At 45.0% G+C, this 18,847-nt stretch overlaps 1 protein-coding gene across 5 annotated transcripts in view; it reads right to left on the minus strand.

The window, feature by feature from the left end:
• O-fut2 (O-fucosyltransferase 2) overlaps window positions 1–18,847 on the minus strand; it is a 66,052-nt gene that overhangs the window by 22,292 nt on the left and 24,913 nt on the right. For 3 of the 5 annotated variants that reach the window (XR_012828403.1, XR_012828402.1, XM_075691766.1), the window contains exon 6: window positions 4,176–4,299. Coding sequence is in view for 3 of the 5 variants with exons in the window: in XM_075691766.1 (XP_075547881.1) it covers window positions 4,176–4,299 (124 nt within the window). In the remaining 2 variants the exon portion in view is untranslated. The other 2 variants (XM_075691765.1, XM_075691768.1) reach the window with 2 other exon arrangements.

Below are 18,847 nucleotides of genomic sequence, written 5' to 3' on the forward strand. Positions count from 1 at the left end.
TGGAGTAAAAGGGTGAACATTTAAAAAGCTCTATACTACGTGTTTTTAAAGTTTGTTCTCTATACCATGCGTTTCTCCATAGAACTCTATACCACGTGTTCTCTATACCACACGTTTACCATGCATGTTGTTCTCCATAAAACGCGTTTTAACGCGACAGCGTTAAGGAGCTCGTGTCGCAGAAAAGCCGGTGTCGTCGGCGTCGGTGTTGGCGTCAGTGGCGTTGGCCGTAATAAATCCCAGAAGGCACTTCATAAATAAAGAACATCTTGCAAGATGGGCTGGTGGGAATCGAACCAGGGTCTCCGGAGTGTGAGACGGAGATGCTACCACTCAGCCACGAGTTCGATTGTTCAAAGCGAGACAAAATCGCCTCTAGTGAATGCGGTGTTGCCTTAGAAACGTGCCATAGAAAGTTATACTGCGGTGTATATCGGTAATTATGACCATAATAATAATAATAATATTTGGGGTTTTACGTGCCAAAACCACTTTCTGATTATGAGGCACGCCGTAGTGGAGGACTCAGGAAATTTTGACCACCTGGGGTTCTTTAACGTGCACCTAAATCTAAGCACATGGGTGTTTTCGCATTTCACCCCATCGAAATGCGGCCGCCGTGGCCGGGATTCGATCCCGCGACCTCGTGCTCAGCAGCCCAACACCATAGCCACTGAGCAACCACGGCGGGTAATTATGACCATGTAAATTACAGAAGTCATGGTTTCACGAGTAGCGAAGTACGTTTCCGCTACATTTCTTCTGCGCTCTGCGCACACGCAGAGCCATCTTGCGGCAAACACAGAAGACTTCCTCCTCGCAATGTACGGCGCTGCCCCGACAAGTGGCGGGCCACTCGCCCCATGATCGCGTCCGCCTTCATGGCGCGTCGCGGCCCAGCTGTTCGTGCGAATCACGTTTGGCTCGCGTAGATCGTTAGAGTAGGCGGTGCGAACGGGGCGCGATAACGCTATCACATTCCACTCTTGAAGGCGAAGCTTAAGCATCCTCCAGTTTTTTCAAGTTTGCAACGTTTTCAGACTCAATAACGAAATTATCGCACCTTGTCTCAGTTCTCTTGTGCGCGAAAAAAAAAAAATTATGTTGGAAAAGTAATTGCAGTTCCGCAGTGTGGAAGGTTTTTTTAAGCCTAATATAAAAATTTAAATAAAATGAAACTATGGGGTATTACATGGAAAAACCATAATCTGATTATGAGGCACACCATAGTGAGGGACTCGATTAATTTCGGGCATCCGGGGTTTAACATGCACCTAACTCCAAGTACGTGGGTGCACATTCTTATATTTCGCTCCCATCAAAATGCAGCTGCCGTGGCCAGGATTTGATCCCGCGGCCTTGTGCTCAGCAGCACAACACTAAAGCTGCTAAGCAATCACGGCGGGTATATATCATTATCATTATCAGCCAATTCTATGTCCACTGCAGGACAAAGGCCTCTCTCTGCGATCTCGAATTACTCCTGTCCTGTGCCAACCGATTCCAACTAGCACCTGCGAATTCTCTAATTTCGTCGCCCCACCTTCCTCGACTGCGCTTCGCTTCTCTTGGTACCCATTTTGTAACCCTAATGGTCCAACGGTTATCTAACCTGTGCATTATATGACCTGCCCAGCTCCATTTTTTTCTCTTAATGTCAATTAGAATATTGGCTTTACCCGTTTGCGCTCTGATCCAAGCTGCTCTCTTTCTGTCTCTGAATGCTATGCCTAGCATTCTTCGTTCCATCGCTCTTTGTGTGGTCCTTAACTTGTTCTCATATATATATATATATATATATAAGTTAAGTGAAAATGAAAGATATTTGGGACCCATTTTGCAACTGTCCTCATCGGAACACACCCAGCTGGCTCATCCATAGTAGTGGCATCATCGCGCTTTCCCACTAAGCTGGTGCATTGTTTATGTACACAGGGAGCATTTCAGGCAGCAGACGTAACTAGAGATCAATGCAAGAAATAGGTTCCTCCAACTAGTCTATTTAAAGAAGTTGCTGTATGCGCTTTCGCGTGCTTGCTACTTCAATGTATTGTAGTAGAAATACGAATGCAGAAATCCTGAAAACTAAAGCTCAACTCATTTCAAGGTTAAAAGAGGTTAAAATGATGAAATCTGAGCCACCCTTCGTTATTACAACAAAAAGAATGAGTTCAGAATTCAATATGAGTGCGATTTTTATTTTATTATTAGTATGAGGCTCATCGTTGACCATAGATGGGTTTTAAGATAGGCTAAATTTTCTCACTTACAATAAGATAATACAACATGTTATTGCAGTACTAGATTTACGAGTCCTTTATGGCTATTCTATGAAATTTTTGTAAATATCAATGGTGATTACTTTTTTCAAAAGGTCTCTAAAATGTTCAAATTTTCGTTACTTTTGCAATTTTAGCGTTTTTCAATTTTAAAACAAAATAAATATGTGGGGTAGCTGCATACTTTTTCTTTAGTTTGCTAGAAACCTTTTGAAGAATTGTCAGAAATATTTTCAGCTTCATCACCTTAGCTAACGTCGCTTAAAAAACATCCGATTTCGGGGTCAGTCAGACACAGCTGCTCAAAAAACAATGTTTGGCAATTTTTCAAAAACTTACAATGGGTGACATAAATTTAACTTCCCGTGGGCCAATAGTACTAGCGGTGTAGATTTACCAAAAAGAACTTGGCATGGTACAATGCGTTAATTTTAGAGTGATAGGCCTTCAGATTTGTAATATCTGCAAGTCATTAAAACGCTCTTTTCCACCTTTAGTGAATCACTAATTTTTTTCAAGAAATCTGTGCCAAGTTTCAAAAAACGAAGGCTGATTCCTTTCTACTGAGACAATTTACCATCTCACAAATATTTGGCTGAAAACTGTTGCGATCTGGTTTTGGGGCTCGTGGTTAGAACTTGGGCGTCAATGAAAGGGTCGCTTGCCTACTCCACAGGGGCACCTAAAACATGGTAGCTAGCCTGCGCTATGCCAGGGCGGCGTACTAAGCTGGCTAAGCGGAACCACGTCATTGTTCGCATCTATCACCAAGAGTTGCTTGCTGATGAGATTAGTTCGAGAGATTGAAGGAAACGAGAAAGAGGTTTAATTTACACATACAACTGGCTCCAGATGCGGGAGACACCCCATGTAGGAGCAGTTTAAATGTGTGAGCTACCTACCTGTCTGAGCACACACGTCAGAACACACTCACTGCACCAAAGGTACCCGCTTTTAAAACAGTCGTTTTCCCCAGATAACTGTACGAGGAAATCTGATGACTGTTGCCTCAGTCAATCATAATGGTCGAACTGGTTGCAAAATCTCATCCATGATCACATCACTTTGCTGGACTCTGCCTCTGATTTCCAACCTTCAAAGCATGGATGAGGCAATCGGGAGACAGGGGTCCACGATCCTCCCACGAAAGTCGTCGACACTGGATCCTTGCTTTCCGTGACGGTCAGCTTGTCAGGGTCATGACTGGCCTTCACGGTCGTTACCGCTTTCACGGAGGGCAGCGATTCTGGTCGCCTTGAAGCGAGCTTCTTCATTTGTGCCTTACAGTTGGTGTTTGGCCCCTTTGCCATCCAGGCAAGCACTGGTAAAGGGGCTGCCTTGCAGGAAATGCCCAAAGAATGCACATAGCCGTTTTGGGACGCAGCAGAACTAAATATAGTCAGGACTCCCTCCGTCTGTCTTTGAACACACCCCTCAAACACTGAACTGAAAAAATAAAGCATTCGCCTTATACGAGGCATCACTCAGTGTAACTTCTTAGCTACAACTGACTCCCATCATTGCACATTCAACATGAGAGCTGCACAATAAAGACAAATGTAAAGGACTGTTGGAAAGTTGAAAAGGCAAGCTCCCTTTCCAAAGGGAACAAAGTAAAAAATAATACTCCCACTTACCTTTCCTTCTCTGCCCATGCAAAAATCAATTTTTATAAATGGCAAGCATTTATGCTAGCGTATCTGTACTTCAGTACCATCCAGTTGGTGCAGCACAGTCAATGCGACTTCAGTGCAAGGTTTTGTCATAACAGAATGGGTTTATACCAAAATAATCCTCTGTCCTTCAGCTTCACAAAAGAAAATTTCAGTTACAATAAGTAGTGCATAAAATGTATGCATCTGGCCTAGTCTGAAGGCTAGTGAATCACAGGCTTACCTTGCATGCGCTGCTATCCACTGATCAACAATTGCAAGCCCACCATCTTTGAGTTCTTTCCGAAGTTCCTTGCTGGGCTCAAACCGTACAGCTTCAGGGAGGTATGTCTTCAGTGCTTGGAATTCTGAAAAAAAAAAAAAAAAAAAAAAAGAAAGGAAGAAGGATAAACTGTGGCAGCAGCACTACTGAAATGGTCTAAGTACAGTAATATCACATGCAACATCATATGTACATTACATAAAACCAGCCTTGACAAAAAAAAAATTTCCAGCAGGAAACATCTAAGGGTGAATAATAACGTTAATGCAATAAGCAGTGGAGCAATATAGCAACTATTGACGTAGCCAGGGGGTGGGGTCAACCCCCCCCCCCTTACCCCTTTCCCACAAAATAGAAAGTTTCATGAGGTGGGCTCTGAAAGAGCGACATGGATGAAAGGGGTTCGAAGCTTGAATGTGAAAGCAAGGCAAGGGATAGCGGCAATCCAGAGGGGCGGAAGGTTGTCATGGGGTTTATCCCCTTGCCTATGCACAAAACACTGCAGCCCCACTCACAGCACACCTCTACTTAATGCCTCTACTTAACGTTGAAGGTGAATTCCAGATCGTGTTAACCCTAACTGCTGAGGGGGGATCAACGCTAAAAATTCCACACACAGATAAAGATGGGACGAGCGCATGCATAAAACTTGGAGGCATTGTTGCTTGGAAACACATTCTTTTTTACTGTCAAACGTTTCGGCTGGTGGGCCAGCCTTCGTCAGTGACTGCTCCCCACCAGGCTTTCGTGTTGTCGAAGAGCCAGTCATTTCTGGCATTTGACCGAATCGTCAACCACGCTGTGAGGAAGAAAAGCATTCCGAAAATATTGTAACTTACTTGTCTAGGAAACACATAATAAACACCCTCCCCCCCCCTTTTTTTTTCTTTTTCTTTCCCTTGTCTCTGGCTTCCATTATGTTAATAAACTTGAGAAAAGTGTGATCTTAGGCTTAGTTAGTACAAGCTATTAAGAATGAAAATATGGCAAAAAAATAACAGGACAAGAAAGAAAGACCTACAGAATGCTGATTTGCACATGGCAAAATATATCAAGTATGGGGGTGCTGGGCTAGGGAAGCTAAGAAACTGCCACAAGAAACAGGTGGGAGGGCAGGTAAGTGAATGGCCTCGATGTTCACGGAGAAACAGAAATACATAAATGTTAGGGGCCACCACACTGTTCAACAACCCGGTGAATGTTGAAGAGTGCAACAGTAAGTAACGAAAAATAATTTTAAGAAGGGGACTGGGGTGATGGATACGAGGAGGGGGGGGGGGGGAACACCAATGAAAGGCGTCAAGAATGAAGTTGGCGGATAATTATGGACATAGGGAGTGCGTCTCGTTACTGCCCGATCACTCAAAATCAGACGGCTATGGCCAGTTGCCTAGTTGAGGCTCACCGTTACCTCACCGTAAGTGCTGCTTGCTGTGGGGAGCCCATCCTAACTAAGCATCTTGGCAATTTTCAGAATAGAAGGGTGTCAGGAGACACAACACTTTCAAATCTCTTGGAGCTACTCGCCCTTATTTTACTGTGAACTACGAATGCCATAATTTTCATGAAAGCTTCTAAGCAAGAAGCAGCCCTGCTTCGGACTGTCTGCCTCATCACTTCCCAAGTGTGATCAAATAACAATATGCGTTGCGTGATGACTAGAATACCATGATCACGAGTGACTTCCAAACATCTCTTCCAACAAGTCGGATAGCAGGTCACTGAAAGTGGGTGAAACTTGGATCAGATGATACTGTCGAAGTTCTAGTGCAAAACTCCGTTTCTGTATTTTTAAATCTAGAATAATATAGCATTCCCACAACGCTCAAAGCACAATTGAGTGATAGGTGACTTGCAAAATAGTGCCCTCCCTCTTCTATACGTAGCTGCGGCCACACTACTCACTAGAAGATCTGGTCAGAAAACGGTTACTATCTCCACTGTTACTGGGGCAGCAACAAGTGTGGCCTGCAAACAAGACACACAATAGTGCACCGTCTTGATTTTGTTTGGCCCTGTTTTTAGTGCTGTTCATTTTTCATCACGTACCAGCTAGGGCATCGACATACATTATATAAATGTATCAATTCATAAATGAAATTTTAGTTCTTTTAATACTGTTATGAGCCACCTGGTACTGCAGACGAAATAGACGTTGCATAATAGACGAGAAAGAGGACCGCCACCTTTGTTGTTGTGGTGCCACTTTCTTCCACTGTGCGCATATTATGCAGAAACCCTTTTTGATACCTCCCCGTAACATCTTTGGTGGAGGCATGGGGTATATCTGAAGGACACCATGGAGCTTCGCAGTGGTCATATTTTGGGTCATACGACCATGTCGACTGAGCGGCCCGCTGGCTCCAGCCTCGGCTACCACAACATCGGTTGTCCTGGCCAAACTTCGAGACCCTGGTAACTTCTGTACTGACTCCATGGACATTGAAGACTGGTTAACTGAATATGAGCGAGCTAGCAAGAACAACCGGTGGGACGCAATCATCATGCTGGCTAACATTATCTGCTACCTCAAAGGAACAGTCCGTGTTTGGTTCGAAACACACGTTGAGGAACTTACTAGTTGGGACACAAGTGCAAGCAGAAACTATGGGAGCTCTTCCGGAAGGCAGCTGGGTGCCAGCAAGCCACTAAGAAGGAACTTTCGTGCCAGGCCCAAACATTAACTGAATCATATGCCATGTACAGGCGCCGAAAAAAGTGGTATACTCCACGCAGATTGCTACTGCAGTGGCGTCGCTCGGCATTTTGGCGAGCCGAAGCACGAAACATTGACACAAGTCAAGCGACATGCTTGCAGATAATAAAGGGCACCCATTGGCTGTCTCGATCCCCAGATGCTGCCTGTAGATGGCGTTGCGATGCAGTTTGCCGTTGCTCCGGCTCCCGCTGCGTGGAGTATAACACTTTTGTCGGCGCCTGTACATTCAGGACATGTTAGCTCTGTGTTGGCGTGTTGACAACAAAATGGCTGAAGCTGATAAAGTCAGCCACATACTTTGTCAGCTTAAAAGCATCGCCGATGACGCCTTTATTTTACTATATATAAGGACTACTCAACCGTCGACGACATCCTAAAGGAGTGCTGTTGCTTTGAGGAAGTGAAGAGCCGTCATGTCACGCAACAACTCGTGTGGCTCCCTAACACCACTGTTACTTCAACGTGTGAGGACGTCCAGCCGCCTGGTGCCGAACACTTGCTGTGCCTTGTGCGGAGCGAGATTGAGGCCGCGTCTCCATCTGTTCCTCAGGCCCGTTTTTATCACTAGCCGTCATGCACGAAAAGCTGGCAAATGCAGGCATTCATCCCATCTGTACTATAAGTTGCCCCGAGGTCAACAATCTCTTTCGGCCTCCCCACCCACAATCGACCTAACCCAGATATCACGATCCAAACCAGTGGCACATGCGTGACAACAGGCCAATATACTTCATCTGCAATGGGATAGGCTATATTTACCGCCATTGTCACTATCGCCCGCCGTCGTCACCTCATCCCGTGTACACTTACCGCCCAGAAGACAGTCGGTCCTCTTCATTTCGTGCTCGCAATGACCCACCATACCCTGATGTTCCTGCCCCAACTCTGTGCTATGACCGATCGCCATCCCCACAGAACCGGCGTTGTTGCTCTCCACTGCCCTGTCGCTCACTGTTGCCATACCCTCGCTGTCCATCTTTGGAAAACAGACCAGTGCAGCTCCCCGAAGTGATGCTGCATTGGCCAACTGACCCTGAAATCCTCTGCTGACTCTGGCTACCTGACAAAATCTTTTGGACGTAGAAGTGGACAGCGCACCTGTTTTGGCACTCACAGACACTGGGGTGCAACTATCTGTCATGAGCACTCGCCTTTCTCTTCATCTCTGCAAGGTACTTACACCCGCCACGTCACTTGTCGTTCGTGTTGCCAATGACGGTACACCTTCCGTCATTGGCACATGCACTGCGTGTGTGAGCTTTGCTGGCCACCAGACCTCAGTTCTCTTCGCCATTCTACAGCAGTGTCCCCATGACATCAACCTCGGCCATGACTTCCTGAGCACCCATTCTGCCCTCACTGACCGCTCATCTGGCCTTCTATAGTTTCAACTTCCTTCTGTACCCAACTGCAACACCAAGTCGCCACTGCATTTATGTGTCATCGAGTTTGTTCATCTGCGACCAGCTATTGCAACATATGTCACATTGACCTCAGAGCTACCTGTTTCTGACTGTGACTATGTGATCTCCCCTTCTCTCAATGCTCTTTCGGTGCAGTATGTTGCGCTCCCTCACTCTGCTGCGACTGTTGCACAGAACAGGGTGTGTTTTCCTATTCTCAACTTTGGATGCACCCCACAATTTCTTGCCAAAGGCATCACATTGGGCAGTATGTCACCTTTAGACAGACGTGACACTCTGGCCCCGACTATTGATGCTCCACAGTCGTCACCTGCAAACCTGGACATGAGTACTACGCTTAACGACCCTGTTGATGGTATGATTGCCCCTGACCTGAGCCCTTCTCAGTCCGAAGACCTTTGCAGCTTGTTAGCATCTTACCGTGATGTTTTTGATTTTTCTTCGCCCCATCTTGGCCAGACCTATCCTATCGCATCGCATCGCATCCTATCGCATCGATACTGGGGATGCTAGACCCATCCATAGCTGCCCTTAGCCCTTACCAAGTGTCTGCATCCAAACGCCATGTCACTCAAACAGAAGTTGAGCAAATGGCGACTAAGGATATCATTGAACCACCTGCGAGTCCTTGGGCATCCCGTCCTCTGTGGTGCTTGTCACAAAAAAAAAGACACCTGGCAGTTTTGCATGAACTATCAGCACCTGAAGAAGATTACAAAAAAGGATGTCTACCCTTTGCTGCAAATAGATGGTACACTCGACTCTCTGCATGGCGCAAGGTACTTTTCTTCTATAGATCTTCAGTCTGGCTATTGGCAAATTGCCGTTGATGATCAGCATCGCAACAAGACTGCCACCGATATCCCTGATGGGCTCTACCAGTTTAAAGTCATGCCTTTTGGGTTGTGTAATGCCCCAGCGACATTTGAACAAATGATGGACTCCCTCCTTCATGGGTTCAAGTGGTCTACTTGCTTATGTTACCTTGATGACATTGTCGTATTTTTTGCCTACATTCCCCAGTCATCTACAGTGACTATCAGCTATTTTACAGCTATTTTGCAATGCCTGGCTTCAACTAAACTCCTCGAAATGCGGTTTCAGACGGTGAGATCATTGTACTTGGCCATCTTGTTGATGCGCTGGTGTCCGACCTGGCCCTACCAAAGTATGCACTGTTACCAACTTTCCGAAGTCCCGTTCTTTGCAAGACGTCCGCTCATTTGTATGGCCTCTGTTCTTACTTTCGTCGCTTTGTGAAAGACTATACAGAGATAGCACAGCCTCTTACATGCCTGCTCAAGAAAAATGTCCCCTTTATCTGGGGTCTTGCCCAAGCGTCTGCCCTTTTGCAGCTCATCACACTGCTCACTACGGCACCTGTGCTGGCTCACTTTGACGATTCTGCTCCCCACGGAAGTGCGTACAGATGCCAGTGAGTGACCATGACACTGGCATCAGCACTGCTCAGGCTCAATGTCGATGTAGTCAGGACTGTATCACTATGCATGCCAGCTGCTTCTTTTCCACCGCTAAGTGGAATTATTCAATTACAGAGAGAGAGCGCCTGGCTCTTGTTTGGGCCATCACAAAATTTTGCTCTTATCTGTATTGCAGGCTATTTATCGTGATCACTGACCATCATGCTCTCTGGCGGCTATCTTCGCTCAAAGATACCACGGGTTGCTTTGAACGGTGGGCATTATGGTTTTAAGAGTACTCAATCCACAAGTTGTTTGCATCAGGATGCCAAATGCGTTTCCCAGTACCCCGTCTGCTAACTGGAACCTGCACCGAGCGACTACAGTCCTTGTGTGCTTGCCATCTCCGAACTCTTCAACACTGCTGCCGAAGAACACCGCGACCCGGTCCTATGCAAGATTATCCACCATCTCAACTCCCAGGCTTCTGATGCCTCTCTCCACAATGACACTTTACATCGTTGCAGTTTGCTTTCTGATGGTCTTGACCTCTTACTTGAAATTCCGGCACACCTCCGCTCAACTGTTCTGAACCAGCTTCATGATGCACCAACAGCGGGGCACCTCAGCATTTTGCACATATACAATCGTGCATGCTGTCGGTTCTACTGGCCAAGCATGTCCCACTCGGTGCGTCATTACTTGGTCTCTTGCGACTTTTGTCAGTGCCGGAAAAAGCTGCTACTCCTGCTTGCTGGCCATCTTCAGCCTCTTGACATTCCATATGAGTCGTTTTATCTCGTCGGCCTCGTATTACTTGGCCCGTTTCCTCTGCCTGTCTCGGGAAACAGATGGGTTGCCATTGCTACAGACTATTGGGGGTAAGGACTTATAGAGTCACCATCTGTCGGAAGCGCCTTCCTTGCGTAGTATGAGGGATCACGCGGCGTGCTCCTCATAGGTTTGGCTGTTGGCGCTCAACAAAAACACCACGCGGGGGCCCTCCTGGACATTTTTGCAAGTACTCTCAAAACGACGGAAGTTTTCTACTGTCACGATAATCTTCAGCAAACAGAAAGCACAGAATAGTTTATGAACTCTACCTTTTTACCGAATACGTACAGTTAACACCACTGTGTGCAGTTGCCGCGATGGAGTCTCCCAAACCGGTTTCTTGCGTGAAAGGTAGGCAAATGCTGACAGCAGACGATGTAAAATATGTTCTTATAGTGGGCTGTTTGTATAATGAAATGGAGCATAACAGAATGAAGCCTCAATGCAGCAATTGCACGGGTTCGCAGCGACCGACTGCGCGCCTGCATGCCTGTCCTGCGCAGAATATATCACTTTCGCTACAAGCGCGTTTTTGCACTGTGCTGCGAGCTTTATTTAGGCCGCAGAATTTGAGTATTTGACAGTACACAAACAATCATTATTGTGTGGATGCTGTCAGGGCTGTTCAAAAATAATTTCGCTATAGAGACTTCGACGCCTACAGCGACTGTGATGTGCCGTCGTGGCGATTCAATGTTTTTTTTTCTTCTAAATTCTGGGACGTTGCAATATTATTTCCCAAGCTGTGTTGTACTGTATGTTTATCAGACTTCTAAGTGTGCAATTTCTCGCTGCTTCTTTTTCGTAATCCAGTGCATTAATTCATAACACCATCATGACCACATGCCATGCCTTTTTTGATGTGCTCCTTAAAACAAAGGATAGACAGTTCAGTGCTTGGAAGTAAGGCGAGGACGCGTTTACGTAAACGAGAATCTCACGCAAGCTAATAAGGCGCTGCTTTCAGCGGCAATCCAAAAAAAGAAAGCTGCAAACTGGAAGTTCGTCTGGACAAACGGCGGGAAAATTCTGGCAAGAAGAGATGAAGGCTCGCCTGTAATCTGTGTCGCCACACAAGCAGATCTGAATAAGATATGTGCTGATACGGCTGCGCATTCATAGTGGCTTACTTTCAAGCGTAGCGTCGTCTGAACATTTTTGGCCCTCATTTTGTCATGGCCGTGCTAGAAGATGAGATAAATTATTACACGATTGATGCCTTTAATTCTAAATTCTCTCTCTCCAAAAATAATTTTTGCTTTCTGCATATCAATAGCAGGAGCATCAGCAATAAAGTTGATGACATTACCCACTTTCTAGGCTCCTGTACTATATCATTTGAAGTGATAATGTTCTCAGAGACTTGGATTCACGGAAATGAAGTACCGTGTCTACCTGGGTATCATTCTGAGCATTTGTGCCGTAACGTAAGGAAGGGAGGGGGCCTTGCTATATATTTTAAGGACACACTTACACGTGAGAAGCTGCCTCACCTATCCGTCATGAATGACGATATGGAATGTTTAGCCTTACTCGTTGGCAAGGTACTAACAGTAGTTGTCTATAGGCCATCGCTAGGAAAAAAAGTAAATTTTCATTTCTTTGAGACGCTGTTATGTGACAATGCTTTCAATAGGGATACATTTGTCATTATGGGCGACATAAATATTGACCTGAAATCCTCAGACCCGTACTCTAGAGAATTTACGACCCTGTTGTCAACGTATGCCTGTCAAAATTATATAGATATACCCACTAGAATCACCACACACAGTGCTACGTTATTGGATGTCTGCATAACAAACGTCAGCGCAGATTATATAAAACCGGGTGTTTTTTTCTTCCGATATTAGCGACCATCTGCCACTCTTTCTACTAACTACTTGATATAAAAATGAGGCTGATGAGCACGTATCATTTCTACGAAACTTCAATGATAGCTCACGCGAGGCATTCGTTAACTTAGTTCAAGGGCATGACTGGAGCGTTATATTAGAGCAGAGCGATGTCGACATTGCACATGATATGTTTTTTCGCATGGTCTATAGCTGTTTTGACAAAGCATTTCCCTTCAAGAGAATCGTGGTGCGTAGAAATAAAAAATACAGAAAACTTTGGATAAACAAAAATCTATATCAACGTATAAAGGAAGGATAATAAATTATACCACGAATTCCTTAGCTGCCGGGATCCTGAAGTGTTTTGTAGATACAAAAAAATCCGAAATTCTCTGAACAATGATTTAAGAAAAGCTAAAAATAATTACTACACAGCAAAATTTGAGAACATTTATGACAACCCTAAGAAGGTGTGGGAAATGGTAAATGCATTAACAAATAGAAAAAAACAGTTTGGTGATATAAAGGAAATGACTATAAATGGTAGAACTACTTGTGGTGAGGATCTGGCTAACTCAATGAATGCCCATTTCATAAATGCAGGATGTTATGAAGAGCCTAATGCCACTGATTGTGAGACTAATCTTACAGCTATACCCATGTTAGAACAAGCAATATTCATGCAACCAACATCTCCTACCGAAGTGGAAGCGTCCATAAGGCTGCTGAAAAGTAACGTCGCCCCTGGAATTGCCGAAATTGGCTCTAAAGAATTAAAACAAATCTCACTTTGTTTCGGGGACAATTGCTCACATTATTAATCTCATGCTAACAACCGGTGTTTTCCCACAAAAACTTAAGATAGCACGAGTAGGAGCTATATTTAAAGGAGGCGATAGAAATAATTTATCAAATTGCAGACCGGTATCGGTACCGCCTATTTTGTCCAAAACCTTTGAAAGTGTGATTAACCAAAGGCTGATTTCTTTTTTTGACAAACACAAAATCTTGTCCAGTAGCCAATATTGATTTCAAAAAAATAGATCAATTGAAGAAGCGTTGTGCTATATCAAAGATAGCATACTTACAAACATTGACAGTAAAAAGTTAACACTTGGTTTATTTCTCGACTTAAAGAAAGCATTTGACTCAATAAAATACAATATCCTACTGCACAAACTGTCTAGATATGGTGTGCAGGGAGTTGTACTAGAGCTCGTTAAAAACTACTTAACTGACCACTATCAAATCGTGCAAATAAAAGACACCACATCATCACAGCTAAAGTTAACACAAGGAGTTCCACAGGGGTCAATATTAGGACCGTTTTTATTTCTTGTTTACATTAATGACATTGTAACTATACCCAACTCTCCTGAACTTATTATGTATGACGATGATACTAATATCTTTTTTAATTCCACAGATCTAACAGATTTAGATAGAAGGGCCAACACCTGCCTTGCGTCCCTCGCGGCCTGGCTCCGGGAAAATTGACTGAAGCTTAACACAGCGAAAACAAAGTACATAATATTTCGTGCACTTAACAAACCACTAAGTAGAGAAATAGTTTTAACTTTTGAAGGGCAACAGATAACCAGGGTTAAGGAGCAAAAGTTTCTTGGTGTTTGGTTCCAAGAGCACCTTTCATGGAATGTATACATTAATAATTTAGCTACCAAACTCTCCCGATCAGTTGGATGCTTGTATAAAATTGCACACTTAATACCTATTTGGCTGAAACAAAACTTATATACTTCACTGTTCTACTCGATTATTGTACGGCATATTGGTATGGGGTACCACAACAAAAACTAACTACAACAGGCTCATTATTCTACAAAAGAAAATATTGCGCATTTATGAAAACTATCAGGGACCATGTCATGAACTAAGCACATTACTATTATTTTTTAAATACCGAATGCTTAAAGCTAACGACGTTTATGATTTTAAACTACTGCAGTATATATAAAAAAATGCACTATATATACACGAAATCATTATTGAAGCTCCTTACGATATGAGACTAAAAAGAAAACGGACCCTAAACATGAGGACCAAGTATGGTACACAAACAACCAGGTACCAAGTACTAACAATCTTAAATAAGCTAGAAGGTAACATTGATTTCAGTATGACTAGAAACGCCTTCAAAAACCATGTGAAGGAATTGTTACTAACACAGTGTTCGAGAGAGTGATTGTTGCAACATAAATATATTATAACCCGCTTTTTTCCTTTTTTTCTGTTTCACGTGGATACATACATGTTCATGGTTATATGCTGCACTTCAGTGTACTAAGGTAATTTACCTGTATAACCTGTACTTTATTGCCTGTGGACCGGGAAAGGAGAAGAGGGGGGAAAGGGGAACATTTCTTTTTTTCTTATTTCACCATCTATATTAGTAAACAAACTGTAACCCAATAATTTTGTCAATTCTGTTCTCGGTTTGTGTAAACTCGTGTACAATGTGTTAAAATATGTAACGTTATGTGTGTCAGCTCACTGCCAATGAACTACCACTAAATAATGTATAATAAAAGCATATATTGCGGGTACAGGGGCCCCTGTCAGGCGCTGTGCACCTTTTGCCCCTGCACCTTTCTTGAAAGTGTACTCAAGATGAAATAAACATTCATTCATTCATTCATTCATTCATTCATTCATTCATTCATTCATTCATTCAAAAACACTTAGACCCTTTCCATTCCAGTGAACTTGCCGCTGTCTAGCATCAACAAGTTATAGACCAAACCATCATCACACCAGCCGCGCAGCGGGCCCGGGCGAGCATCTCAATGCAGATTTTCTGCTACTCACCGAATGTCCCAACGCTGTAGCAGAAATCTTCCTCTCGTCTGTGCTTGCTGCGCACCCGAGTTGTCGCCGATGGCTGTTTGCCTGTTCTAAATTTCGCGAGCCAAGCTTCATGCAGCTTCTTGTTCTGCGGCTAAGTGTGAATAAGGCTGATACCGGGCTCTGCTGTGTATGTCCAGCACTGCGGCACCGAGCAGTAGACTTCCATGTTGCATGCCTCCAAAGGCAGCCACAACCTATTATAGTACTTTCAAGTGTTGTCAAGCAGACACCCAAGGCGGCAAGGCCTCACCACTTAATCAGAACCGAAGTACAAGTGGGACTTCAAACTTTTGTTTTCAGCTTGCTTCAGTGCTTCTGAAGCAGCCGGCGCAGCCGCTGTGTCCACGTGATCCCTCATGCCACGTCACGCCGACAGTGGCACCAGCTTTACCAGTGGTGGAACTTGCCCCAATACTTGCGGACTTCTTACTCCATGACGTCATTTTCCAGCATGGGGCACCTCGGCAACTCCTAACTGACCAGGGCAGACAGTTTCTTTCGAAGGTGATCGAGAGTGTTCTACAGTCCTGCTCGACGCAACACTATCTGATCACAGCCTACCATCCAGACGAATGGTTTGACGGAATAACTGAACCGAACAATTACCGATATGCTGGCAGTGTGCGTGTCTGCTGACCACCAGGATTGGGACACTGCACTGCCTTCTGTGGCATTCACGTATAACATGTCAAAACATGCGACCGCTGGTTATTCGCCTTTCTTTCTCTTATTTGGCCGAAATCCTACGATGCCCATGGACACACTGGTGCCTTTTTCCACGTGCCCCCCTACCATGTTTACTCAAGAGGCTATTGCCTGTGCTGATCATGCACATCAAGTTGCCTGCGCTCGATTCAGCAAGTCGCAGATCCAACAGCAAAAGCGATACAATGGCCATCACATGACTACCTACTTTGATTCTGGTCACGTGTCCTCCTCTGGTCCCCAGCAGGCTTTGTCGGGCTTTCTGAAGAAGTGCTGTTCCCGTACACCGGCCCATATCAAGTGTGCCGCCAAGTGACTGATTTAAGCTACGAAATCGCTCTGTTGTTTTCGTTCCCATTGGCTCAACGTTGCACTGACATTGTGCATGTCATCTGCCTGAAGCCATGTCTCAGACACTGATCAACCCTGTGTGTGCGGTGAACCTTTCCTTGCCGCCGTATTTCTACTGCACCGAGTTGGTGCTTTTGTCGCCGAAGGGTAATGCTATGAGCTACCTGTCCTGCAGACGAGAAAGACATTGCATAGCAGATGAGAAAGAGGACGAGCTGTGCTCCAGCCCGTCACCTTTGTTGTGGTGGCACTCGCTGCCACTTTTTAAATGTTGTACATAAACCCTTTTTGGCATCTCCCTGAAACAACATCATCATTTCTAAATATAGCATAAGAATAATAGCATAATTTGATGCGGAGTGGCTGCACCTTAGCAATTAAAAACTTTGGTCAGAAGTTAAGCAAAGTGTTGTTTTGGTAATGCAAAAACGTGCATCCTCGATGTTAAAGAATTCTTGTTTGAGGTGTGCTAGGAGTTTGTTTCTGCATGGTGTACAGTACGGTCCACTGTTAAAGGGAACCTCGCACAGCTTGGCCGCCGCGCTCCACGAAGCACCCTTTTTGAGAAGCGGCGAGAATCGGCGACACCAGGCACATGCGCAGTAACCTTGGAAGGTGGAGCCAGCCCCGCGTCGTCTGCTACGGCGCTCATCTGGTGCTTGGCTTGCTGAGGCAGAAACTCTAGAACGTGACGGGAGAACTAAACATAAAAACCTGATTTTCCTCGCAGCTACATAATGGGCGTGCGTTTCTGCAATATGTTTAATTTCCGATTCTAGTGGGGCACTTTTTACGCGACGCAATAGTGCTGCAAGAGAGACATTTTTAGTTCTCATCCACTTTCTGTTCTGAACCCACGCAAACCACCTCCTCTAGCTGCGGCTGGACTATTAGTGCATTTGGTGCGTCGCCCAACATCAATGGCGAACACAGTTGCGGTATTCATACTCCAGAACGACAAACGGTGCAGCTGTTGTCAACGAGACAGGTTAATGACGCAGAAATACCCACAATTTAATGCAAAAAATGTTTCCGGTTCATTCTGCTGGTAGCAATGGGGGTACAAATTCTCGAAATTGGGAATGGCTCGTAATGCAAGGTCCGAGTCCACAATCAGCGGCACAAGGCACACGGGCATTAAGCATGGAAGGAGCAGACAGCCGCATGTGGTGTGCAACAGCACAGCGCAGTCCCGCCGCCAGACGCCAAGGATGCCGTTCTTGGAACTACTTTCACGCCAAAGGCTAAAATAAAGGCAGAACATACAAACTGAGCTGGAGATAACCAGAAAGCTGTTGATTTCGAAAGCAGCCAGGTAGCAAAAGGGTTGATGCAGCATTTCGTGTTTCCCAGGTACCGGGCGGCGGTGATAAGACGCTGTTGGGTTCCCAACGGCTTCACTTCTCTGGCAGCAGTCAGTTCGAGATGGCTAGAGCACCAGAGAGCGAGAGATGGAATATCGTGCAGCTATGCCTGCGAGGATACTTGCAACGTGTGATTTCACAGTTGTCACAAAGGCCACTCAAAACTGTGAACCGGATCATACAAGCCTACAAGAAGGAAAACCGAATCGAGGATGCACCTCACAAGCCGCGGTCTCGAGCAACAAGTCACGAAGAAGACCTTCATATCATCGCTGTCGCAGCCGCGAATCCACGTTCATCCGTCCAAGAAATACGGGAACCGGTTGGTCTTCACGCTTCCAAAACAACAATCAAGTGGCGCCTTCGTGACGCAGGCCTGAGAAGCAGACGTGCAGTTCAAAAAAACATTGCTGCATGTGTGCAACAAAACGAAGCGCTTGGCGTGTTTGCCCAACAGCACAAGTCCTGGACTGCTCACGATTGGAAAAAAGTCGTTTTTACAGATGAGTGCAGTTTCACAACCAAATGGGACCAAAAGGCTTGTGTTTGGCGACCCATAAATACCTGGTGAGTTTTCCAACTCTAATGGACTTCGTGAAGAATCTCTCATTTTGTGCCATTTGCCAAATATCTTTTCTTTGTTTTTTGACTTGGAGTTTCTTTTCTATTGCTAGAAGAACTAGGTTTGGTGTGTTTGCGGACAAGACCACTGCCTGATATGATGACATGTTCTCTCTCGCATATAAAGAACGTGAACAATATTTTAAACGTCATAACTTAGTTTTACTACGCATAGTAAGGGATCTGCGTAATGGGCACGACCAACCCCTTCTTGGTACGAAAGCCTAAACTGAAATAAGTGAGCAAAAAAACTTTTATTGAGCAAAAGAGAAGGCTTCCCCCTGCCTCAGTGCCAAGGCCAACATGTAATCTTTTTGCGGAGCATCTATCAGAGCGATGTTGACAACACAATTTTTTTTTTCTAAGTTCCGACGCCAGTTCGTGCAAAGCGTTGCGGCCAGTGGCCGGACCGTCGTTAGCGTGTGGGGCGTAGTTACAAAGGAAGGCCTCAGCCCCCTCGTACGGATTCAAGGAAAATTCAGGGCTGAGAG

Source organism: Dermacentor variabilis, chromosome 5 (assembly GCF_050947875.1).
Source record: "Dermacentor variabilis isolate Ectoservices chromosome 5, ASM5094787v1, whole genome shotgun sequence".
NCBI classification, from domain to species: Eukaryota; Metazoa; Arthropoda; class Arachnida; order Ixodida; family Ixodidae; genus Dermacentor; species Dermacentor variabilis.